Source organism: Lycorma delicatula, chromosome 2 (assembly GCF_047948215.1).
Source record: "Lycorma delicatula isolate Av1 chromosome 2, ASM4794821v1, whole genome shotgun sequence".
Taxonomy (NCBI): Eukaryota; Metazoa; Arthropoda; class Insecta; order Hemiptera; family Fulgoridae; genus Lycorma; species Lycorma delicatula.
Window position 1 is genome coordinate 71,933,036 of NC_134456.1, and position 27,097 is coordinate 71,960,132.

The window sequence follows — 27,097 nt, forward strand, 5'->3', positions numbered from 1 at the left end:
AAATATTTCAAAGTTACAGGATCATTACATATTTTACATAATAAAAATATAAGCATTACTGCTTTTAAATATAAATATAAATTAACAGAAACTTAACCTATGCTCACTTCGATCGCTAGCCTCGACTAATTAGCAGTAATGTTTTGATTATTTAAATAATAAATAATTTCAATAATTACTGAATTTATTATATATAAATACTAAAAGCATTACTGTGTTAATTAGTCAATGTTAGTGGGCGAAATAAGCGTAGGTTAAGTTTGGTTAAATTATATTTATAAAATAAATAAATATAAATGGTTATAAAAATGCTAATATAATGGTTATATTGGGTGATATAACACTAATCCAAAAGTATGCAATTTATTGGTCGACAGGCTAATAGTAAGTACCAACAAATCACATATTTGATCTACATAATTGAAGTCTATGATAATATAAGAGATGCTTGTCATATTCATTTATATTGTGTATCTGAATAAAAAATAGCAAAGTAAAAATTTAGCTAATGATTAACAGAAAGTATATTAACTAATTCAGCAGATAAAATAGTTCAATTAACATCTAATAGACAGTGAAGATAGTTATTTTCAGACCTAAAATACAATATAATATGACAAGGGGAGTGGAGAAAAATTAAACGATATTGAAAGCTATCAGAAATGTTCTGTGAGCAATAGAAAACTATACCAAGTAGCGAATGTTGGTTGTTAGAGTACAGAACTAAAACCTCTGACTTTCTAATCAAAGACATGAATTCAAATCAAAGCTAGACTTATAATATATAGAATCCGTTCCAATCCATGGAGCTAATGTTAGTGTCAACTTTCATTAATGAATAAATTAAAAGCTGTCCAAAGTGGTACAAGTCTTTGTCTTATGAACACTACTTTTTAACAAGTAATGTAGCTTCAACTGATCCAGTAAATCAGCTTCAACCCGATATTCTTTCACAGGATGGAATCTTTGGTTGAAGACTTAACTGAAAATCACTTTTATTTTTGCAGTTTTCTAACTGCAAAAGTTTATATTACAGATATACGTTTATATTAAACATTTTGATTTAAGTGATGCAATAAAAATAATAATTATTCATTATACGGATACATTTTAAATGTTTATTATACTTGGAAATAATGAAAATATTTTTTGTATTTTATGTCTGTGAGAGATAAATAACCATTATAGTTAATAATATAATGGAATTATTAGAAATGACATAAATTTACCTATATAGATCAGGATTAATATGCCAATATAAATGCAAGCTTAATATTTTTATTTAAATTATGCATGTGACCATATATGAATTTAGTGGAAATGCATTTACTTAAACTCTGCAGTTAAAGATGAAATGTTCTCTTCTGGACCAGTAATTTATCTTTATGTGAAAATAAAAGTTAATGAATGATGATTATGTTTTATTAATCTTTATATGAATTTAGTTAAAGAAACCTATAATTCTGTATGATACTGAGCAATTCTACAGTTATGCAAAGCAGTATTTAGAAAAATTTATTTTATTTTATTATACAATAATAAATGAATTCCATTACCATGTAAGTATAAAATTCACCAGCATACAAATACAATTTTCAAAGTTATGTTATCATTCTATTATTATTAAATTACATAGGAAGAACAATTCATCTAATAGAAATATTAGATTAATTGAATATAATAGATTAATTGATTAATAGAATATTAATGAAATAATTTCACTATTTTCAAAAAGAAAAATGTTCAAAGTAGTTGCCATGTAGAACTACGTAACATAAACTTAAAAGTAGAAATAAAATCTGGCCATCATTGTAGAGTAGACTGCAGGATATCAGTGTAAATATGGATATGATGAAAAAAATAAATGATAAAAAATTGATAACTTTTTCTAACCTGTGAACGTCGTTGAAGTTCTTGACTAATGGCACTGCTGAGACTATTACTACTGCTGCTTGTAAATGAACTTGTAGATGAGCTATTTAACAGTCTGTTATTGTCCATCTGAAATATATAGTATAAAAAAATGACAGGAGTATAATACATGAACATCATTATCAGATGAAACGTAATAGTTAATAAAATAAACAATATCTGTTTACTTTTGCATTTCTTTCATTTATAAATTTCTTTTCTTTTTTATTTAATAATAATTTCAAAAATGCTACACTTTTTTATGTGTCGAGAAATTTGAGTGTTCATTTATATACTACAGTGAAATGATCTTTAAAATTATTACTTAATAAAACTTCTAACTTTTAAACTTACAAAATTTTATTTAAATACTAGCATCAGAAAAATAAATTAATTTATTCCATCACTTCTTTATGAATAACAAGAAATTAAAAATTTTAGTTTTGGACAAAAATAAAATGGATTATATACTTAACCTTCTACTGTGAAACAGAAAATTAGTATAATTTTTAAGTAGTTTAAAAAAATATTTTTGTGCATACAAAAGTTTTTTCTACTGCAGTGCTGAAAGTTTTTGTGGTTATATGTATGAAACCAACCTACACTGTGTCTTAGATAAAAAAAAATAGAACAAGTAATTAAATAAATTCTAGAATGTTCATAGTAACTATTGCACACAAGAAATGAGTAGTTAACAAGTGTCAAAATAAGCTGTACAGTAAAACAAACATCACCAATAAATTACAAATAGTAAAATGTCAAATATATAAATATATCATTCATGTTATATAATACAAAAAGGTTATGCTATATAGATGTGTACTCACAAAATCATCAAATAAGAGTCTTACATGTTATACAACTAAAACATTTAAGGTGATACCAAAAATTAATGCAATAAATTTCATAAAAATATTCCACCATTATTTTTGAATAAACATATTCAACCAAAAACAAATTTAGATAAAGTATGGTGCATATGAAACAAGACAGTATTATAGCAAGTGACAGAAAATGTTATATTCTGCTTTTATGAAAACCGTTTTATAAAATAATTTCATACCTTGCAGCTTTCTTCTTCTTCACTTTGATGAACTTCTACAAGTACTGTTGTTGTTTTGGTTTCTGTCTGCTGTGATACCATACATATTTCAGCCAACTAAAATTATAAAGCAAATTGTACAACATTAAAAAAATATTTATAATTTCCTTTAAATCAATGTATATGATATTCAAGTTAACATAAAAAATAACAGAATTTTACATAATCAGATTTAAATATTAACCTTCTAGCACCAGGCTCAAACAACCTGTTGTCAGTCTTATACTTTCCAAACATGCGAATGACAATGTATCCTAGTTAGGAGATTTGTATCCACTTACCATTTCATATCAGCCCTATTTTTTTTCCTAAAATTATTAATCATATTTTTTAAAATCTATATACGTATGGGCTTGTCTGTTGTGTAAGATTTAAAAATAGAATTGAAAAACTTAAATAGTTGACGTTAATGAAAACCAGATGCACCGGCATATCAATGTGTTTTATGAGTTCAACATAAATATCAAGAAAATTGTGTTTGTTTCTTTTTATTATCTCCACTTTTTCATCTTAAAATTATGAATAACAAAATTTACATCTAAAAAATTGGTCTTTTCAGATGTATATGATAGAAAAATGCATCTTTCTTTGATAAGTTACTTTTGCTGAAAAGTAGTGAAGTATTTCATACTCAGATAATACAAGAAAATTTAATAGTTACATATTTTATTTTTATTTTTTAATTGTGTTCTGTAGAATTAAGGCAGCAATACGTTATATTAATTAGTTACGTAATAGTTATATGAAACATAACTGCTTTGATTTATCACAATAAACTATGATTTGTATATGATAAAAAGTAATAAAACTCTGCTTATTCTTCATTTTATAATAATAAAAGTAAAAATAATTTAATTATAATTTAATTGAGTAACAATAATTTAGTTTATTATTGGTAATAAATCCATATATTAGATAATTTTCAAATTATCTATATTTGTACTACTTTTTTTATACAAACAATGCAACTACTGATTCATGCAGTGAACATGATAAAGCTACCTTTTCTTAAATTTTTAGTTCATTTTTTTATGTTCTGGAAATGGTAACTAACCAAAAAGAGCTCAAACATAATTCTGAATATTACAAATTTCAGTGAATTAAAAGAGTACAGTAATTAATAAAACTAAATATCTGTTATAAATTTATAACTATTCAATTAAAAATATCCAAGTATGGCGGCTTACAATAACTTTTTTTTTTATTATCTAAAAATTATTTATATTATAGGTTTAGATGTTTTAATAAAAGTAAAAATATGAGTTAAAGACATTTTGCAAACCTAAATTTTTAAATATTCCTGACAGGTATAAATATTAAAATAATATAGCTTTGACACAACAGATATTTTTTAAAAGGTTTATAAATTTACTTGAATTTTTTTAATGGATGATGTGCAAACAAACAAGCATAGATAGTAATACTATTAAAACAAGGAACTAGACTGTGGATGCATCTCTATCTATTGAATAAAAACTGTGTATAAAGGCTTAACAAGATATATATTTTTATCTTTCTGTATACAGCAGACAGAACATATAAAAATTATAAATACATCACAGATTTTTTACTTAATTAGAAGTAATTGGTACCTTATTTTTTTGACCATCAGTAGTGTCTGACTGACAACTTGATTCCCTTTTAGATTCTTCAGGTCCAACATGTATAACAGTCCGTGTGCTTTCTGTAAAAAAGAAAAAAAAATTACTATCTCATGGACATAAACTATTTAATTTTCCAAAAAGAAGAAGGATATAGAGAGAGAAGTTACATAATTGCAAATCCAGATATCTTAGAAAATATTGAAACTAATCATAAATTTTAGAGGGGAAGAAAATAAAGTTGTTAGTGATAATTATTTAGTACTATGCATTTCTCCTAAACTATTTCATGGGAACAGTTCGGAAAGAAATATAAATATAATAACTACATAAAAGTACGAACAATTAAATCTTCAGTATCTCTATGCTACATTTTGGAATTAAACTTTATATTTTAATTGGGTAATCTCAACTAACTTTTCAAATTTTTATAACACTGTTTTTAACAGAATTGTCTTCTTTTTTTATTCATCTAATTATATTCATAACAATTTCTTGTATTTTAAACTTATTAATGTTATTTTTAAAACAGAAACTATTAATATATTATACATGATTAACAGAACTGAAATCGGCTTAGCATTAAATAAACAAAAATTCACTGCTGCATAATAGAAGAACAATTTTGTCAGAAATGAGTTACACTATTAACTACCAAATTGAAAATTTCATTGCATTAATTCCTTATTAACACATGCCTTTTTGTTTTTTTTACTTTACACTGTTGTGGTTTGAAATTTATTTGAGAAAAACTCTAAAAATTATAGAATTTATGCATATGAAGTACTTTGTGTTTTGTGCCTTTGTTCTCTTAGTAGTATAAATTCAATGTGTCATAGTTTCTTTAAGCTACTAAGTAAAATATGAAGGTTTAAGAAATTTCAGCTGAAAAAGTCAGCTGCTATTCACTATGAATTTTTGAACAAAAATTATTATCCCTTTATAAACATACTAAAAAATTTTCAGTTTTTTTTAGATGAAAAGACAAATATTTAACCAAACTCATTTGCATTTGTTGAACTGCTTCTGAAACAGTATGATAATATGCAATTTACAATATACAAATCATTACTACAGGGTTAAATAGACAAATTTATTATAAACAAAATTTTAATTAATTTAGTTTCCTTAAAAATAATTAAATCAATAAAAGAAAGACATACATCAATCAGATAAAAAATTAAGAAGATAATTTACCTGTATTGGTTGATTTAGTTGAAGTACTGGGAGTTGTACTATTAAACTGATTCTCTCTCCTTTCTACACAATTTCTATTAGCAACATCATTATGGCTAAAACGCCTGAAAATAAATTCCCTTATGTTATTTTTTACTCAAAATTAATTAAATTATAACAACACAATATTTGTATATTATAAGTATTAGTAAATACTTTTTTACATAATTAATATAAAAGATGTTTATGAGGTGTGTAACTTCTGGGTAAAATGATATATATGTTCAGAGGATAATCATTCACAAAAATAGTTTAGCAGACTGCATCCTTGTAGCAAAATATAATTATTTATAAATTAATATTTCTGTATTCACAATGTTTTCTCTCTTTATGTTTGTTTTATCTCTACATTTAGTACTTTTGCATAGATGTCTGCTTCATCATCTTGCTTTGCCGATTAGAGCGATATAATATGCTACAGCCAGGAAAAAACATTTAAAAAAAAATTGGTCAGTTTTTAGGTTTTGTGTATTAAGAAGACATTTAAAAAAAATTTACCAAATAAAATAGATTTAAATAAATTGTAAATAATCTATGGGAAAACATTATATTTCAATTCTTCCATATCCAAAAAATTTATTTTTGTCAGACAGAAATTTGTCTGTGTATGTATATATATATATACCAAAACATGATTATATATTTTTATTTTATACCTTGGTATATCTTGTTGCTTCAGAAAAGGACTTAATGCAAGTTTTTTGCACTCGTATTTTGTACACCAATGGGCCTTCAAACTATTACAAAAACATTTTTCCCATCCTACTCCATTGGTCTATGGTATCAAAAAATATTTTTTTTAATTTTTAAACATTTTTATTAAAACTTACTTTAAATTTAAATTCATCTTGCAAATTACCCACTGCATTTAAAATGTAAAAATCTGCCTTTATTCTCTATTAAATTATTTCTGGAAACAGATTTGCCAAAAATTTTCCCCCTTCCTAGAAAATTATAATTTTTTTATTTATAATTATGGCTGTAGTTCTAAGTCGTAAGATCTTTTTTAAATTTATTACAACCACTTAGGGATTACTTTCTTAAAAATTAATTTTACCTGATTGCTTCCCCTTGAGTAAGGGAGAACCCCAAAATAAAAAAACTGTTTCACAATTTAAAATTTTTAATGCTCAAAATGCATTTTGTTAAACAATTGTCACTAAAATAATTTAATACCCACCCCTGATGGGGAACTCTCAAATTAAATATTTTATATTTTTACTTACTTAAAATCAGTTTTAGTGAATGAGCCCCCAAATTTTCAAAAAGTTAAAAACATATTTTTCGAAACTGTGATGCTAATGTTTTATTTTATTTTCATTTTTTTTATTTTAAAATATTATCTTCGTAGGACTTAATATAGTTTGAGTTTTGCATTCATAAAAGTTGACTAATATAAATATTATTTACAATTTTTATTTAAAATTAAATAAATTTTTATTTTAATAACTTAATTTTATTGTATTTTTTCTATTTTAAAATTTTGTTGAATAGCAGGCCCAGAACCAGGAAAGATTTGTAATCGTTTGCCGATTTTTTCTAAATGTGTTATTTCATACTGAAATAGTTGAATGGAACAGAGGCTTCTATCAATGTACTTATTCAACTCTGTCAGTGCATAGAAGCATATTGATTGCTGTTAAGTTGCAGAATGAAAGAGGGTTAAAAGACAACTTCTCAGTCCCTTAAAATGTAACTTTTAAGTGGCCTTTTGTTAAAGTATGGAACCCTAACAGAATAATTTCTGGTCCTCCAAGTTGGGGGTTAGAGCGATGGACCTGTATCCCTTCATCAGTAAAAGCTCTTTTTCCTGAAAAATATTCAAATGATAAGCTTTGAATTAGGAGAGAAATTTTTGGAAAATGTTGGAAATGCAAAAAATATCATGAGTTTTGGCTGCAGAATAAGGAGGTTTGACAGTGTCACCCAAAAATTTAAATTGTAGCGGATAGCCAAGGAAACCATAAAACTGAGAAATAGAAGAAGCTGTGCAATCCCGGAACTGGACAATATGGAGGATGGAATACTGAATACAGTCATATACAATTCAAAAAACTTTGCTGTAACACTCCGCTTATAAATAAAAAGAAATATATAAAGAATAGCACACATACCCCTCTGAATCTATTATAGATTCTTCTTTTACAATAGACAGTCTTTTATTGAGCCAAGTCTCTGGGCTTTGATCTCCTGCTACACTGCTAGCTGAACTATTATATCCCGAAGACTCTCCTGGAAATAGATCCAGACCAGCTCCTTTACGAACAACCAGTTCCAGTAAACCAGATGATCGTAGTACTGACACAGCCTTTAAAAAAATAGGATAATTAATGGTAAAAATTTTAACTGAATTTTCCTGCAATCAATTATATTAAAATTACTGTAACGCTATGTTTAATCAAATTTCCTGGTACTTAAGTGGTATAACTAAAAAAACTGACGTTTAAATAATTTATGTGAATGTAGGTTAACCAATGGTGTATTAATAGGCAAGCTTTTTAATTGTATACTTGTAGAATGCTGTGTGTAAAGATATCTAAAAATACATTTATATTTGTTCAAAATTTATTGTGTTGGGAATTATAATCAATGTCAACAGTAACAAAACCATTTGGAAAAATTGCTTTTGATAAAGATATTATTTTTAACGTGCAATAATTCTTTTTTTAAATTATCATATCAAATTTTTCCATTAAAAACTAATAATAATAAAAACAAGAAATTTAAATTCACCAATTTATAACTTTTTGTTAGTTTTAAAATATTTAGAAAATTATTTTACAGTCAGTATACTTTGTATAAAAGTTGTAAATTGTACTATATAATCATGAACAGTAAACTTAGAGTATACTACATTATGAAAATGATTTGATACATTAGTAAATTAAATAATCACTTAGTAGTGCTTGATTTTGAGAGGGGAAAGGAATTGATTTCTACCCTGTAATTTTTATTTAAAATACACCTCACAGCTTTAAAAAGTAGGTGATAACATTAAAAAGGTCAAACATGCCTTTAAATTTAGGACTACAAATTAATAGTTGCTATCAATTTATAAATACTATATAACTGATAATATATTAATATATATCTTAATATATTAATACTATAATAGCTGAAAATATATTTATGTTATTTTTTTGGTAACAATTACCATAACATCTATTTTCTTACCTTTTAGCAAAAATTAAGGAAAGTTTCTGTGTATAATATTTTTGCCCATTACAGTTAGTGTTAGAAATTGTACTTAACTAAGATAAGATTTTTAATTACTAACCAAACCAGATTTATTTTTCATACAATTTTTCTTTAAAAAAAATATATTTATTTTTTATTATAATTTATATATTTTCTTACTGTTGCACCTTTTGCAGTAGGGAAAAAGACTGCATAAAACAGTAGGGTTTTGTAGTTAACCTTGACAATGGCAGATATATGAAGCTAATTAAATTATAATGTTTATGAGAAAGTAGAATTTGCTAATACGCCAAAAAGAAAAAAAGATGAGAACTGAAGAAAACAAGAAAAAACTGAACAAAAAAGAACTGAGAAAAATAAAGAATATCCAGTTTTATCTTTCATAAGGTAGTTTCACAGAAGACTTTTAGAGAATTGTTTTAAACTTAAAACAGGAAAATCTCTATAATTAACATTAAAAAGTTTTAAAAAATCGTTAAAAATATTACTAGCTTTCTACTACAATCTTGAAAATATTTTTACAATTTTTAGCTTAGGTTGTAATCTCAGATTTACAACACTGCTTCTTATCCCATGATGAAACACATCTGTACATCTTGTGCTTAATCATCTTCTTTCCTTAGATGAACAAAGTTTTCTTTAGGCAATTTAAAAATAACTCAACAAAAATTAGATAGATGAAAAAATATTCAAATATATTATTTTCAAGAGCAATCCTTTTAAATACAATATTAAAATAAAGTTATTTTGTAGATCAATGAGAAGTTTACTGATAATCCTGAGGTTGGAAAAGAAAAATTATAAAATATTAATTACACTTACTGGCTGTTGAAATTTATAATATTAAAAAGTCAGGAAAAGATAATTTTCAAAATCAAATCAATATTAAAATAAAGGTAATTAAAAAAAATATTATCCTTCAATGTTTATTATTCTTCTTCAAAAAATTGTCTTTTTAGTTTATTCAATAATACATACATACATCATATAACAAAATAGTTGAGATCCTTGATTGGAGTTGTACCCAGGATTATCAGTAATGAGAAAGTTAAGAAATAATCTATCAATTATGATAAAAATAAATTAATTATTGATAAAAGTTTGAAAATAAATATTTTAAAACTATATTTTATTATCTTACAATAAGTTAATGTTCTGATCCAGTATATTACCTCATTAAAAGGTGTATCTGGTGTAAAAGCAATATTATTGCACTGAAGTATCTGGTCTCCTGGCCTAAGACCAGCACCTCTTGCTAAACCATTTTCCTTGGTAAATTGAACAAATATACCAGGTCTCCATTCAGGACCTTTGCATATTCTGTAAAAAAACAAAAAACAATAATGTGCCTTTAATATTCTTTTAATGTTAAGAATCCAAAAAGAAGTTTCATCTTCAAGCTCTCATTTAAAGATTTTAGTCATATAATTCATCAAATAAATTAGGTGAGTGAAAAAAAAATAAGTGCATGAACTTGATCTTATAGTTGATTCACATAGTTATTTTGGGGAGGTGTTCAAGATAAAAAATTGTTTTATTCATATTTTACACTTAAAAAAATGTTCAAAACAGAAAGGGAATACTAATTTACTGTTTTAACTTCATGTCCTAGTCTTTCTTATTGTTGTGACACTTATAAAGCAGTTATCATTGAGGTATGACAGGTGAGTCAGTTCTGTACAACTGATAGGTAATTGCTATCTAGAAAATGACACTGTACAGGCAGATTCTGGAGTTATCACAGAAAAAGATATCACTTATAGGGCTGAACATCTACTGCATTTTGGTAGACTTTCATGCTGATGTAAAACATTATATTTGATTCACTGAAGAAGGAATAGAATTCATTTTCACTCCTTCTCTACTTAGTGAGTCTAGCATGGGAGCTTGTTATTCTTGACAATGGGTATCTTGTTTTTGGAAATAATTGATGGCTCACATCAGGTCACATCTAGTCTTCTCTGTCATAAAGCATACACATGCTGAATGTATCATTAAAGCTTGTGTGGGTCCACTCAAGCTTTTATGCAAAAATATGAACTTTTTGAAATCAATGCCACATTGTGTTAGTAGCTGGAATTATTTTTAATTTGGTTCAAAATTTACAAAAAAAAGATTTATTCAAATTTATTTTTTAAGTACTTCAATTCTTTTTTTAAATTTTGATTTTTAAGAAGTTTGTGCTAGATTAACTTCAAATGACCAACTTTAATTTGAGACCAACTTTAAAAGATTAGAATTTAAAGAATTGAAAGTATTTTTTTTAAAGTTAATTTTATCTCATATGTTTATTATTATTTTAATTATTATTAAATCACCATATAAGCATGAGATTTGTGTGTAAAAAAAGGCTTTTAAACATTTTTTAAAAATAAAATGTAAATAGGTCAATAAAGATTGAAAAACAAGAAACCTCTCTGAAATTTCTCAGAAATCTCTGAAATGTTAGAATGTGTATTATTTATTTACCTCAAGTAATAAATTAACATTCTTGAATTTTTTTATAAAATAATTTGCATATTACAATAAAATCAAGCTATTTATATTTTTATGCTATAATAATTTAACACTAAACAGTAATGTGGAAAAGAATTCTTCAAATTGTAAATATTTGTAGAATATATTTTTCTTTAAGCAAACTTTCACTCAAGTTGTGTAGAAAAAAGAACCAGCAGAGGATTTATGATAAAAAATAATCAAAATAAGTCTAGTAGAAAAAGTCATCATTAAAATGGCAATTTAGTGAAGAGAAAAATTAGTAATTTATATACATTTTTTAATACATACACGTCGAAGAACTTGCTTGTCTTATGAAAGTTAGAAAATGTAGCAAGTTATATAATACTGATTTTATTTACAAAAAAAGTTGATTTAGTCCATTTAAATTTATTACCTCAAAGGTTTTTTCCCACAAGTTCATCCAACTAAGACGTATTGTAAAAAATGATAAACATGTCTTGTAAATTAAGTTTGATCAGTTAGGTAATAACTAATTATTTTGATTAAAAAAATTGACAGTTAATAAAAGTTTACACTCACCCACAACCAAGTTTTGCTTTTGGAGCAACATGTAAAACTAGTCTAACATCATTCTGTGATTGTAGTGCTGGATGATCATCGCATATTATATCACTCTGGTTAGATGATAATGATGTAGGTAACAGGCTTGAATCAGTTTCAACTATTTTCCATGTAAGAACATCATTGTAACTGCTAAGTAAAATAATAAAAAATTATATAGTGACTGATTAATAATGTTTAAACTATTCTATTTGTAAAAATATAAATTAAAGAGGCAGTTCTTGAAGATTATTTTGTAAGAAACAATGAATTTACACGAAAAATTTACTTCTGTTATATACACGTGTAAGAATTTGTTCCTTTTTTCATTCTATTAAGTATTTTTTTAACAAAATGAAATTTTCTACTGTGTAAAACTTAATTTTCTTGTTAAAAGTTTAATAATGAATACAAAATATTTGCACAATTGATGCAGAGCAATTTTCCTATTCTCTTCTTAGTATTGTAATTATGATCTGTGCTTCATAATTTTAAAAATAGGATTGATAACAAAGAAGGCAGAGATATGAAGTTGCCAATTAATACTCTGGAAATGGAGAGAATGAGTTTTTGAGAGGAGTTTATCAGACAGGTCTGCCTTTTATACTGATGTATATTTTTTTGTACTGCCTGAGATAGATGATGCGTGCTTCATGGACAATGAAAAAGTGTCCTAGCAGTGGCTGCACAGCATAAATTCTTCTGTCATTCTGCATGGACAAATGGTGTGCATATGTCACATTTGTGTGTGGTTTTATAATTATGTTGCTGAATGTCTTAGAACTTAGTGAGTTTGTTTTTTCATTTTTCATTTTATCTTGATGTGATGACAACCTCCAGTGAGTGATTTTTGGAAGATGGAACAGAGTTCCGAAATGCATTAGAAGTAAGTAGATACAATGTAGAAAGTTCACATAGATGGATATAATTTCTTAGATTAATTATCAGTTGTAACTTCATTAAGAAAATTTTAAATAAAAAAAAGAAATTCCAGTAAAAACCAAAGAGAAAACTAAAATAATTATTAAACCCTGTATTTAAACTTTTAGTAAATAGTAAAGTGATATTTTATAAAAATTAAAAACAATATAAGCCAAGGAATAGAATAAATGAAGTTATAATAATGGAATAAAACAAAAGCACATAACATAGGAGTAAACTTAATAAATGAGAATAGATGTATTTGTTTTAAAAATCGGTAACTGCATAATACCCACAGTTCTTTTTTTTTCTTTTTTTAACCTGTGGGACCACTGTAAGGTTGATTTTCAGCATGTGAAAATGCCATATCTGACCTGGATTTGAACCCAAGACCTCCAGATGAAAGGCTGAGACGCTACAACTCGCGCCACAGAGGCCGGCACCTACAGCTCTTACAATGCTTACTATTTTTGTTACAATACTAAGGAAACCATTACAGATCATAACCATTATAAATGACTTTAATCTAACTTGTCCAAAAGAATCCTAAAAAGCATTTATATAAAATTATTTGGAATAGTCTCTTAGTTACTTTATGCAAATTAAAAATTGTAAATGACTCAATTTTAAAATAATGAAACTTGTTCTCCAATGGTCATTCAGAGTTAATTATCTCTACCAACTTCATTAGAGTTTCAGTATTGTTAAGGAAACCCATTTTAAAAAGGTTAAGAAACTCAATCTGAAAGTATTTTGAGTTTCTGGAAATTTGAAATTGAATAATACATTTAATCTATGTTGTTTTGTTTAATATGTTGTTTTTGTAAAATGTTGTGTGTTTGTAAATTTCATATTGTTCAAGTGTGATGAGATCTTGATTTCTATGTGATTATATATAAAATCTAATGTTTAATGTTTTTGCATGCATGTTCATTTTCTATGAAGTGGTACGGAAAATTTAATTTTATTGTGAGTAGTTTATGGATGTGTTTCTTGTATCTAAGAATGAATGTGCATCATCAGGTGGATAGACATCTGATGCAGTGTTCAGTGCAACCACTGAAGTTTAATTTGCATATACCTTGCTACTTTTGTTTTCCAGCTTGTGTTTAGATAGTTTTTTGTATGACCTGTGTTCTGTTTCCTGTTTTAAAAGCAATGCAGTAATTTTCTTTCCTGAATATATTTGCGGTTCTACATGACTGATAATTTATGTATGTTTGTGTTGTAAATTTACTGTTGCTAGGTATGTTTTTGATTTTGTTTTATATTTTATGCAATATATTTATCTGATTTGTCTTAAATGTATTCTGTACAGTAAAATAAGTTACGGTATAATTTTTTAGTGGATATGACTTTTTTGAAACATGTGTGAGATTTTTTAATGCCTCCTTTATAAAAGAGTATATATCACCATTATGGGAGTATAGTTGTTTTTCTATGTGTTTTCATTGCATTTTGAATGGGTATAACTAACTGTGAAAAGCTTTAGAAGAGTTAGTTTCATTAGTTACAAAATCATTCATTTACAAATTTTCATAGTTACATCAAGTTATTTAAAATATTTATTTAAAAAACTAATTAACATAACTAATTCTTTATAGAATGGGATATATTAAAAGAATGCTGAATTAAGTAAAACTTTATTCCATGCTTATGGTTTTCATAGATCAAACTGTGGCAAACATGAAGTGGAAGAAAATTCATTGTAATCATAATTTTGATCAAAGTAGGTAAGAAAAATTAATTTTTCTTCATAAGTAAAACACTTAAAATGTTTTATTACATTTTATTCATACTTCTTGACATTAAACATTGCCTTATTATTAGGGATTTCACACATTTAAATCATAATTGATAGGTAATATAATTCCAAAGCTATAAATTTAATTTTACTGCATCGTAATTAATTAATATGAACTATTATAACCAGATTTTTTTAAATATTTACTTGTATGAAGCTACTCTAAACAATAGCTTTGTCAGTAATTTTTCCTGATTCTAGAGAAATACTATAACAGTTCTTTTGTTACCAATTGAAGAGATAGCAAAAGAAATTACTTTATTGATGTAAATAAAATATTTATTAATATTTTTAACTAATTTCTAACTTGTGAAAAATTGATGTTAACATTACAATTAATCATGCACCATTCTTTTTTTTTGTTTAACCTCCAGGACCGCTGTTAGGCATTACTTCAGAGGATGAGATGAATGATTTGTAGCATGTATGCAAATTCCATGCCTGACCAGGATTCAAACCTGGGACCTCTAAATGAAAGGCTGAGACACTACCACTTGCGCCATGGAGGCCGGCTAACACCATTATGTTTGGAATATTTTTAAAGTTGATTCAGCATAACTGAATTTCTTTAAAATTATTACGTGATATGAATAATGTAACTAACTGATCTAAAATGAAATGTATAACCTATAAGAAAACTAATAACACTAAATTTAAATCAAAAAGTAATCTTTCTGAGAAGATTAAATATTTCTGAAAAAATGAATGTTTTAGTGTGTGATGATGACTTAAATTAAAAATGAACCTATTTAACTTCCATTTGTACTTTAGGAATGAAATCATCTATAATGATTTTTAGGACAAAAATATACATATGATTATAATGAGTGTATAGATAAATTTATGAATGAATGGAAATATTACTATGAGATTAATATACTTGTACTTACTCTTTTACTGGTATCATTCCAACAGCTGAAAAAGAAAAAAATATATATATCAGTAAACAATTCAATAAACTGAAAGTGACTTTTAAATAAATTGTATTAATTTAAGATCAATTTAAACAACTAAAACTGTAAATTTATCTTCAGTAAACAACTATTAATTCAACAATATTGAAACATAAACTATAAATACTTTTCTTCTTCATCATCTTTTGCACCCCATATTATACTGCATTATGGTAATTCATGATACTGAGGGGAATGGAAAAGTATTAAGAGTAAACGAAAGTGACTTACGGTGGGTGAATGTTTTCTATAAAGTAAATTGGAAAAGAAACTCACTACTTTCATATTCTCTGGTCAAATGAGGGTGTCCTAGCAAACTACTAATAAAATTCATGAGTCACAAAGTGACTGAAAAACAATAATATTATGAACTTTATTGATAAGGAAATGTAATAAATATAATTGGATATAACACAATTAAATATATAAACATATTGGTAATTTGATTAAAATAAATGAAAAGTATTCCTATGAATTCATACCATCGCATTGGTAAAGCATTGCTGCCATCTTCATCCTCTTTAAAAATCATACAAATAATATTCCTGCTTTCTCATTGTCATTTCTATGTATTATTGTTAAATGGTGTGTTGTTGTTCTGGCAAAACCTTTTATGTTCAGTACATGAATGAATGGAATGATAATAATTATTGCTTATATATTCAGAGATTCAAATTGTAATTAATCACTGGAAGCCCAGATATACAGTGTTCACACTGTTTTTTAACTACACTACATTTTTAGTTACACTAACCCCTACCAGTTGCAGGAAGTCTACTATAATAGATTTTCAATATTAAACTTGAAACTACAAAATTCTACACCTGAAATTACAGGGTTACACCTGTATATGATATATGAATTCATTTACATTATTTTCATTATAATAAATAATAAACTATAGTAATGAAAATTTAGTAAATCTTTCCTCCAAGAAAGTCTCAAGAAATTTTATTTCATGAATTTGGTTTCATTTTAGGAAACCAATAGGGTAAATATCATTTGAGTCAAAACAATTCTAGGGGTGAGAATGGCATTAAAATAGTAGTATAGTATCATGTTTGATAAGAAGCATTTATCAACTAAAGGAAGAGTATTACTGTTAAATGATGTGTTGTTGTTCTGGCAAGACCTTTTATGTTCAGTACATGAATGAATGGAATGATAAGCTCACCATGACAACAACCCCCTCCCTAAAAAAAAAAAACTACTAAGAAAATGTGAAAAGTTTTTCTATCTTTTTGTGACAAAAATCTCTTCTTTTTCACACAAAGAATGAATCAGAAAAGGTCAATTTTAGTAGAACAGATAATGAATAAAAACCAGTAGGATTAATATCCATACAAATCTCTTTGTATGGATATTAACTTAACAAGTTAAGACAAATGAATATTTAGTTTGGTTCATTTTTATGATAGTTCATATTCAGTTCCATGAACTGAATGAACATGAAAATAAAAGAATGAATGGATTATTGTCACCGGTTTAAAAAATTTACTTACAATAACAAAATATCGATTTCAGACAAGATTTTCTTTTTTGGATGAGGCTTCTTTTATCTTTGTGGATGTATAAACTATCATACATGTCACACGTACATGGGTAAAACATCGATGAGTGAGACACTATGTCAAGAAAGACAGATAGACAAATTGTAAATTCTGAACGCTACCATTCTTTAATCTCTTAGAAGGGATTCTCTTCAAGAATTGGAAGTTCTGGTTACAACAGTATAATTTCTTCTCTCTTGCTGCCTACCCACTCCGTTTTGGATGTCTTTCATAAGAGGTTTGAAGATAGGCTAATTGAAAGGGGAACTGTGGCCATAATTATCAACCTTGACTTATCAAATCTCAATTTCTTTTTTTGGAGTATTCTAAAGGAAACGGGTACCCAAAAAATTCCTATCATTGAACCAGCTAAAGTCAAAAATTACTAGTAATTCTTACACTTACATATGGAATGCTAAGAAAAACAATCATTAATGAAATGTTGAAATCAATGGTGAATTGTGTGAATTAATTTTGGAATAAAATTGAATCACTTTCAGTCATTTTTATATGTAGAGACCAGATTATATGCATTTGTATATTAGCATATTAAGTCCATTCTCCCTGGTTATTGCATGTTTTCCTTAAAATCTAGTGAAGAAGCATATTTTTGCTATATTTACAATAGTTTTCAGTAGGGTACCTTGTTAATAAATGAAATCTTACGTTGTAGTCGGTCAAACCTATTAGCTGCATGGCACTTAGAGCGCACTTAGCAGCCGCAGAACAGTACCTCTGATTGTTCATGTTTACAAATGTAACAAAATGTTAAATAATAGTTAATTATCAAATTGATCGATGTGTTATTCTACTTAGTAACTACTATAACTACTTAGTAATTTTATACTGATTTTTAAATAAATAAACTAATAATTACTATTTTTTTATTATTTAAAGTTGCATATTTTGAAACTTTTCATGCATATTTGCATGCATACTTCAAGCTTTTTATGTTGCATATAATCCAGTCTCTATTTATAGGTAATCTAAGGTATTGTTGAATATAAATTCACAAATATGTAAATAAATATGAATAGAAGTAATATTGTGAAATAAGAAATAACAGTTACATTTAAATTGATCACACTGAATAATATTTTAAATATGTGTGTTTCAATTTAAAAAAGGAATTTATAAGAATATAGCAAAATTGAAAACAGAAATTTTATTTTTAATTTTTTTTTTTCATAAACAATTCTGATTAATTATTTTTATAATAAATTTTAAATTACATACATCTAACTTTTAGAGTGATTGTCATTTGTCCTTGGATTAACTGAAGAACTTCACGATGAGTTGCATCAGCTACTGGAAAACCATTGATTCGAACTATTTGGTCTCCAACCTGTAAAACAAAGATTTTTTTATAATTATTTATCTTATTTGAGTTTATTTTTAAAAAAACTTGCATCAACAGAGTAAATATATACTTTTTAAAAAATAAATGAATTCATTACCATATAATGATAATAACAAATAGAATATATTTTGTCAACAGAATAAAAGTAAACAAAATAAATCTGAATAGATGGAAACGACAGAATGAAGAGAATAAACTTTGTTGACAAACAAATATTAGGAGGTATGTATAAAACACCTACATAATTTTAAATAAATCCTATCCTGTAGGCTTACTACTTGACTTATAACTAGTTAAATCATTTACTGCATTTTATTTTATAAACACTACTCATTTAACATTAAAAAAAGGAAATTTTACATTTGAGATAATAAAGTATGTATCATGAATAATTACTTATGAATCAATCACCTCCATAGAAACCGGATATTAAGACAATAAGTTACAAAATAATATAAAAATTCTTCACATTGAAAAAAGTTCAATCCACTACAATGACACAAAATAAACAAATATAGTGAACAATTCTGAAGAGAAATTATAAAAAAAAGGCAGATAATTGAAAGTATATTAGTCACCCTACCTATTTGCCAATGAAATTGTAGCTTAAAATGCCTAAATTTGTTTCATAACAAAGATGAAGTAATTGTGGGTAACAATGTTTTATTACCATTCAGTTTACTGATAAAAAAATTTGATTCATTTTCACTAATGATTTTTATCAATAAAATTAAAAAAAATACTACAAAAATACTTTTTCATTACTTTTTAACTGAACATTTATGTGAAAAACGTAAAATAATGCTGTTTTAACTACCTAATTAAACTTTTCCATTACAGTCACTAAATTTGAATGGTTTTTCACATAACAGTTTCCAAGTTATTAATTATTTTCTCAACAGTTATTTCAGCTAGCGATGAATCCTTTTTTTGGAAAAATGTCATTTTGTTTTGATAAGACGAATAAGAAAATTTGAATAGTAACTAAAAATAAACATTATTAATATGGAGTTGATGTGGTATTAAGAAAAAAAGTTGTTTTTAAATATCTAAATTCACCGTGGTGGAGAGGAAAAGGTACTGTAACGGTCATAATATAGACTATAAGCTGTTGTGTAATAGCTATTACAACACAATATGCTGACTATTTTTTATTTATTATTTTGTTGAGGGTTACTGTACATCATCAAATTTTAACATAAATTAATATGAAATTAAATGTAATAACATATTTCCAGTTGTAGGTTTAATGTTAATTAAATGTATGTATATAAATTATAAATATTTCTTCAAAATGTCAATTTAAAAAAGTTTAAAAAAAATTTGAGTTATCCAGAATCTTCGTGAGTAATATACAAAGAGTTTGAGAGTGTTAATACTCAAATACTTATATAGAAATTCATTTTTGACTTGTTTTTCTAAATTGATTGTTCTAATATGAGCTTGGATAATAGGAAGTCGTTTACTTTCTACCAATATTGCTAAATGGAAGCGGTTAATGTCCTTCAAACTAAAAAAAGCTGACAACACAGTTGCTTCTGATGCACGGCTTACACACACGCACACACACAACTTAATTAAAAATATTTATCATTTTATTTAAATGTAATATTTTTTTTCGTTTATTTAATTCAATGATTCTAAATAAAACGCGCGCGCATACCATATTTAATTCGCGCGGGTGTGGCGGTACTAGCGGCAACGGTCGGCACTTACTAAACTAGTAAAATTTCACAACTTACATACATAAATTTCACTGTACCGTCGGCAGACTAGTGTAGCCGCGAGGCTTAACACGTCGGGTACACCGAGTCAACCGAACGATCGAGTTCGGGACACAGCCAGACCAAGTTACTTTTTTTACACAATAAATACTTTTTATTTATTTAATTTTACCGCTCACCTGTGTTGTCATAACTTAGCAGTAGTTAAGAGCATTTTTGGGAATAGGAGTGCGATTTTGCAAAACTTTTTTTTCAAATATTGTTATTTTTTAATTGTTAACAAATTTTTTTAAAGAAAAATATGACCTTAATTAGATGAAATCTAGAAATAATGAGAGTGACCTTGCTCTACAGCCTCACCTTCTTGACCTTTTAAGTTGAAAATTTAATGGCATTAATATATATAGAAATAATCTGCTCAACTTTGGTCAAAATCGGTTCAGTAGTTCTGAATATATAAGGTGATTTAGAAGGCAACACGGAACACATACGTTGTTAATATTCGTACATACGAATATTAACAACCGGAAAATTTTCAACCGGTTTTTTGCGTTCCTTAGATATTAAATTGTTAAGATTCGGTGAAAACCGCGTATGACCAAATTGGACCGATTACAATACTTTCCCTTGTAGAGCTATAGCTCTATCTAGACGGGAAAGTAAAAGAAGTTATTCATTAATGGTTTAAAAAAAAACCTGTTTTACTAAAAATAATTTCAAAAGTTCAGATTTTAAACAACAATATTATTTAAGAGAAAAAATTTGTTTCTTCAAAAATTCATCGTTAAAATTCACTGACATAGTCATTTAGTTATAAACAAGTATTCCATCTTAGTTACCATCATTAATAGTCAAAAGTTACCTACCATCTTCTGAATTCGAGTTATGGGCAGGTTGACTATTAAATAGAAAGAAAATTTCTGAATTTGTATATCATAATAAAATCAGTTAAGTTTTTTTATATTGTACAAACCCATTTATTGTATACGTGTAGATTATATGAGCCAACAGTTTTTAAACATTTTTTCTTATATTATTATTTTCAATTTACCATATAATCTTACGAGCGTATGAAAATAAAACAGAAATTTTAGCATATGAAATATGTAATATTAGACCGGGATTTGAACCGGTACTTTTGTGATCTTTTTTATAGTTTACATAAATCTACTTAGTACGAAATTCTTATCGACTAAAATTATAATGGCTAGTCAATGGAGCCAATTTTACCCAATCAGATCAACAACTGGAGCAATTTATTCGACCGGTTGGAAACTTTGGCCAACCATAACGCACTACTTCAATTGCATAAATTACATAAAGTAGGTGTTAACTTGTAACAGTTTCACTGCCAATTTACCCCGACTCAAACAATCAGTATAATTTGATACAATTTACGCCATACAAAATACAAAACATTCGTACTGAAAATTGAAATATAAGTACAGCATAAGAAATTATATACTCTTACTTCTTTGATGTGTTGAAATGTTATTTTTCTGGCTTAAATTATCCAGATGTTTATATTCACGTCAAAGAACTTTAAACCGGATAGAGTAAAAATATTACAAAATTATCGATTTTTTCTTTCAAGAGAACGATCACGATCAGCCCATGAAAGTTAAACATTAGCTGGGGAAACAGTATTGTACAACATGGATCTCTGTTTTAAGCGTAGAAAGAGCAATTTGTTTATGATAATTCAGTTATAATATTCTTCTTCCATAATATTTTCACAAGAAAACTGAACGAACATATAGTATTGACTACATGAAAATTAATCAGACCATAAATAGCTTTATCATGACGAAATAAAATATTAATTTCATAGAATTCCTTTGAGATGAATATTAAATAATTGGAAGAAATACATCTTTACTTGTGAAAGAACCAGAGTCGAATTTGGGATGTGATTTTAGAGAGAAAAAAAAAATATATATACGAGGTGTGATCAAAAAATACGGTGAATAATTTTTTATTAAAAAAAGGTAATAAGGTTACATAGAATTCGATTTAATCTCCTTCAAAGTACTGTCCTTGGCTAGCAATTCACTTATCCCACCGTTGACTCCATGACTGGAGGCATTTCTGGAAGGCGTCTTTCGGAAGGGCTTTCAGCTGCTCGGTCGTGGCCCTCTCAATGTCAGCAATGGTGTCAAAACGTTTTCCTTTAAGCACAGTTTTAATTTTTGGGAAGAGCCAAAAGTCGCATGGTGCTAAATCCGGTAAGTATGGCAGATGTGGACAGACAGGAACACTTTTTTTGGCAAAAAATTCGCGAATGAGAAGCAAGGCGTGACACGGCGCGTTGTCGTGGTGAAGAAGGAAGCCATTGGTCCATTTTTCTAATCGCTTTCTTCGTACGTCGTTTCGCAAAGGTTGCAGTACACCCTTATAAAATTCAGAGTTTACAGTTGTTTCCCTTGGAACAAACTCTGATCGCACTATGCCCTCACTATCGAAAAAACAACGAGCATGACCTTGATGTTGGATTTTGACTGACGTGCCTTTTTAGGGCGAGGAAATGAACTGGTTTTCCATTGGGAACTCTGCATTTTGGTCTCAGGGTCATAGCCATAGACCCAACTTTCATCTCCAGTTAAAATTTTGGCCATGAAGTCCGGATCTGCATAGACGACCCTTCAACTACGTGCAAATTGACACACGATTTTCAAAATCCATGTTGCGCGATAAACACATCCTCGCTCTAGCGGTTCTGGCAGCTGACTGGCAAGCTCGAACGTGTTACAACTTGTTCCTGCCTGTCTCAGTTGATCACGCTATTGGACAAATTACAGCATATGGATGTAGCGTCGGCAGTTGCCGCTATAAAAATTGATTAACCGTATTTTTTGATCACACCTCGTATAATAGATTATATTAAAACTATAATTATTATTTATAAGAACATTCTCTTTTTATTGTACAATGTATAACACAATCTTATCAACGTAAGTGAAGAATAATTAGTTTCGTATGTTGCTAGATAATTTAAAACAGATGAAATCTAAAAAAAACCTTCCCGGATATGATACGCACAAAAATACACATTAAAATTAAAAAAAAGTTGTTTTTTATAAGATAAAATTAAATTTTAAGGTGAGATATGCGTATAGTGATAAAAAAAACCATCGAGGCGTTATAGTTTCAAGAGAGTGGTAATTCTTGTGTGAGTGGGAAAAATACGTTGCATTTTTAAAAATATTTTCGAATAAACGAATTATCCAAACTACGAATAATGTTTATTCAAAATAGCGATAAATTTATTTGTATAATTTTATTTTTTATAACTTCGTAAATTTACCAACTTATTCATTAAATATAAACAATTGCAAGTAAAATTATTGGTTTGTAGTCTAAATAAAAAAAACTTGATAACCTTTTCCATTTCAAAAATCAGATGTGAATCTCAATGAAACTGTTAATTTTAGTGCAAAAGTAAAGAAATGTGATTTAAAAAAACGAAGATATCTTTAAAACTATCTAAAATTTAATTTAAGTTATTTGTTATATATGTTATATATATTTATTGGATCCACATGTTTACTTTATTTTAAAATTCATCCTAGTTAACTTTTCTTTACATAGAAAGTTAAGGACAAGTCAATAAAGGTTAAATACTCCGTATACAAAAACAAGTTTTTAAGGAAATAAATATTAATTTAATTATACAAACAGTGCAGTAAAAGTAAATAGAAAATAACTTACCATTAAACCTTGGGCATGGGCCTCTGAAGCGACCTCTACCGCAGATATAAAAAAACCTGTACCGTGTTCACGACCTCCTCTTAACGAGAATCCATAAGTCGTACAATGGCGTCTTCTATTAAGAGTAACTGTTCTGACACGATGTCGGCTACCGCCTTGAGAGTCACTCATATCACCACCAGAATCAGATGTTGAGGCAGCGTACTGCCCCTGGCTGCTTGGCAGAGCCAACGGCAGCAGTGTGCTCGTCAACGCCATCTGTAAATAAATTAAGTGTTTTTTATTATAAATTAAATTTAATTAATTTTTATTCATTCATTTTTTGCAATAGACTGAACGTCAAAAATGTAACTGAACTATGAAAATAAAGGTATATTCAGAATAAATAAGAGCTTCCTAAATTTCGAAAAAAGAAAATATAAGAAACAAGAGATAAATATTAAAAAATGAAAAAAAAAACATTGTTCTTTAATGCAGGACAATTAAAAAGCGTGCAGGTGACAATTTTGTATACAGTATTTGTGTAAAATTTTTTCAAATTTTTATAATTTATTCAAACATATATATACAGCAAATATCGTTTATAGTGACCTCCAAGGGACCGATGAGTTTAGTTCATTATAACCGATAGTCATAATAACTGATGTTTAGGTAGCCTAGTGGTACTATTTAATATGTAATCTACACGGGTATTGTAATACAGTAAAATAATAATCATTAATTTCCGTAATAAAATAATATAATAAAACAAAAATATGCAATAATAAATACAAATACTGTTGAGTAAAAGAAGGTAAAGAAAAATTGTAAAATTTTTTTTTTCAAAAAGTCCATTTTGCTTTGTTTCCAACACTTCGTCATGTTTTTGAAGGTTCTTTTCTAAATCAAAACAAACACTATTTGTTTCTTCATTAGAAATTTCTGTAAAACTTAGAAACCGGCAAACGGTTTTCATTGCCGCTAAAACTTCTGAAAGATTTGGCAGGTTGGAATGGAATGCAAAAGTGGCGGGAGTATCACAATTCTCCCTTCGAATCGCAGAGCCTGGTCAGTGTCCCTTGCTGCTGTATGATTTTATAATCGGGCGTGTTTCAGGTGTTTATTTTTAGTGTGGGTTATAAGTTTTAATTTTTGTTAAATTTATGGACGGATTTGTGATTAGCATTCATTCCTATCCTTTTCGGACCAGCGTTCTCGTCCCATTACTGGGTCAAACCGCGGAAGACTAGGCTTTTAAGCCTGGTGTTCCCCTTCAGACCGTCCGCTAGACCGAAAGTCCTTTCGGTGCTACCACTTCATAGGCTAGCAGGAATACGCCACAACGGGACCCTACTTGTTTGGAGGGAGCAATGCGCCCCCTTCTCCAGAGGGAGTCGCAGTTGCTGATTTAATTAAGTGTAAGTTTTTAATTTTAAGGTGTGGATAAATAAATCTTCATCTTCTTCTGTGGTGGCTGCCCTTCACGTTGCTTCTCTGCTGGGCTCTACTTCCGGACTCCAGTCCGTGACGGCGGGTCATCTATTGTGTCTTCTTTCTTCTTTTTCTTCTTCCGATGATCTTTTCATTCTTCTTTGGATTGGCAGGTTGATGTCTTCATCGTTATCCCTAATGCCACCGTTAGCATTACCGACGTCTCCGACTATTTCGCTAATTCGCACTGTTGTGGACGCACGATATGATACGCCCACAGCAAAATAATAATAACAACTGAATGTAGCTGTTTCAGTTTATAATAATCTGGTACAGGAAGAAAATAAGCAAAACAAGAACTATAGTACATTTGCAGGTAAAAAGGAAAAGGTGACTCATTTTAACCGTCAAAATATTTTTGTAGCTACAATGTAGACTTACTACGTTACTGACGAGTCACTTTTGTCCGTCATTATAAGCGATAAAATGCTGCATTACAATGGTAAGAAAAAGTAGCATAGAAAAAAAGTTCATAATAACCGATAACCAGTGTAATTATAAACAATACACATACTATATTTATGTATTAACAGTGTACCACACCAACCAAGAGACAAGTTTTTGGTCACTAAAGCCGATGTGTCATTATATCTGATTTCACTATAAACGATACTTACTGACTATAGATATATATACTAGCTCCCCGTCGCAGCTTCGCCCGCGCTGTATGGTTACTTGCGTTTCCCGTAGCATATATTTTTATTTTATATTTTTAGTCAAGTAACCAGAGATAGGTGCAGCACACCAGTACACATACAGTAACGATTATATATAGGTAACAACTCCATATAGGTTGACTTCTTCAACTTTTACTGAAAAATTGAAAAAATAGCAGGGTTTAAAAAAAAAATCAAAACTCCAATTTAACCCATGAAAATTCGGAATTTCAAAAAAATTAGAAATCCTTTTTTAGATATTCATAAAATCATTCAGTTCAAACCTAGCTCAAACAGTGATACACACTCACAGTTTACAATCCATTAAACTTTGTGCTTCAAACGATCAATCTCCAATATTACATATATATTTTTTCCCAAAATTTTTCAAGATGAAATACAACTAAAAACCTTCTCAGTTATGCCAAGAAACATGGATAAAAATTTGGTTGCGATTGATGGAGTAGTTTTTTTGTTTATCCCGAACAAACAATCCTCTTTATATATTAGGATAAATACAAACGAGACACTCGTATATCCTGTGACACTCCCAGTAATGTAAGTATTCCAACGCGACGTCGTTCATCTAAATCGGTTCAGCAATTCAGCTGCTTCGGTTGAATAAAAACATATACTTACATACATACACCCTAAATACATTACACTTCTTTTTGGGCAGTCGTTTAGTAACAGTGATCTGTTAGATCGAGAGCGTACTTGATTCATGAAAAATTAACCTTCAATCTTCTAACAAATACCCCGTTTGAATTGTGAAAATCGGACAATTGTTTACAGAAATATTATAAGAGTACCCCATTGCACCTCCCAAAACAGCGCCCCAGA

General features: G+C 27.8%; 1 protein-coding gene across 3 annotated transcripts in view; it reads right to left on the bottom strand.

Moving 5' to 3' along the window:
* The window catches only part of LOC142318898 (uncharacterized), a 419,416-nt gene that overhangs the window by 47,797 nt on the left and 344,522 nt on the right, over window positions 1-27,097 (bottom strand). For 2 of the 3 annotated variants that reach the window (XM_075355545.1, XM_075355543.1), the window contains exons 3-12: window positions 24,129-24,386; window positions 18,573-18,681; window positions 15,724-15,748; window positions 12,088-12,261; window positions 10,221-10,368; window positions 7,965-8,158; window positions 5,812-5,915; window positions 4,606-4,697; window positions 2,975-3,070; window positions 1,894-2,001 (exon numbers count right to left, since the gene is read on the bottom strand). In XM_075355545.1, the coding sequence (XP_075211660.1) occupies window positions 1,894-2,001; window positions 2,975-3,070; window positions 4,606-4,697; window positions 5,812-5,915; window positions 7,965-8,158; window positions 10,221-10,368; window positions 12,088-12,261; window positions 15,724-15,748; window positions 18,573-18,681; window positions 24,129-24,386 (1,308 nt within the window). The remainder of the gene's footprint in view (window positions 1-1,893; window positions 2,002-2,974; window positions 3,071-4,605; window positions 4,698-5,811; window positions 5,916-7,964; window positions 8,159-10,220; window positions 10,369-12,087; window positions 12,262-15,723; window positions 15,749-18,572; window positions 18,682-24,128; window positions 24,387-27,097) is intronic. The other variant, XM_075355544.1, reaches the window with a different exon arrangement.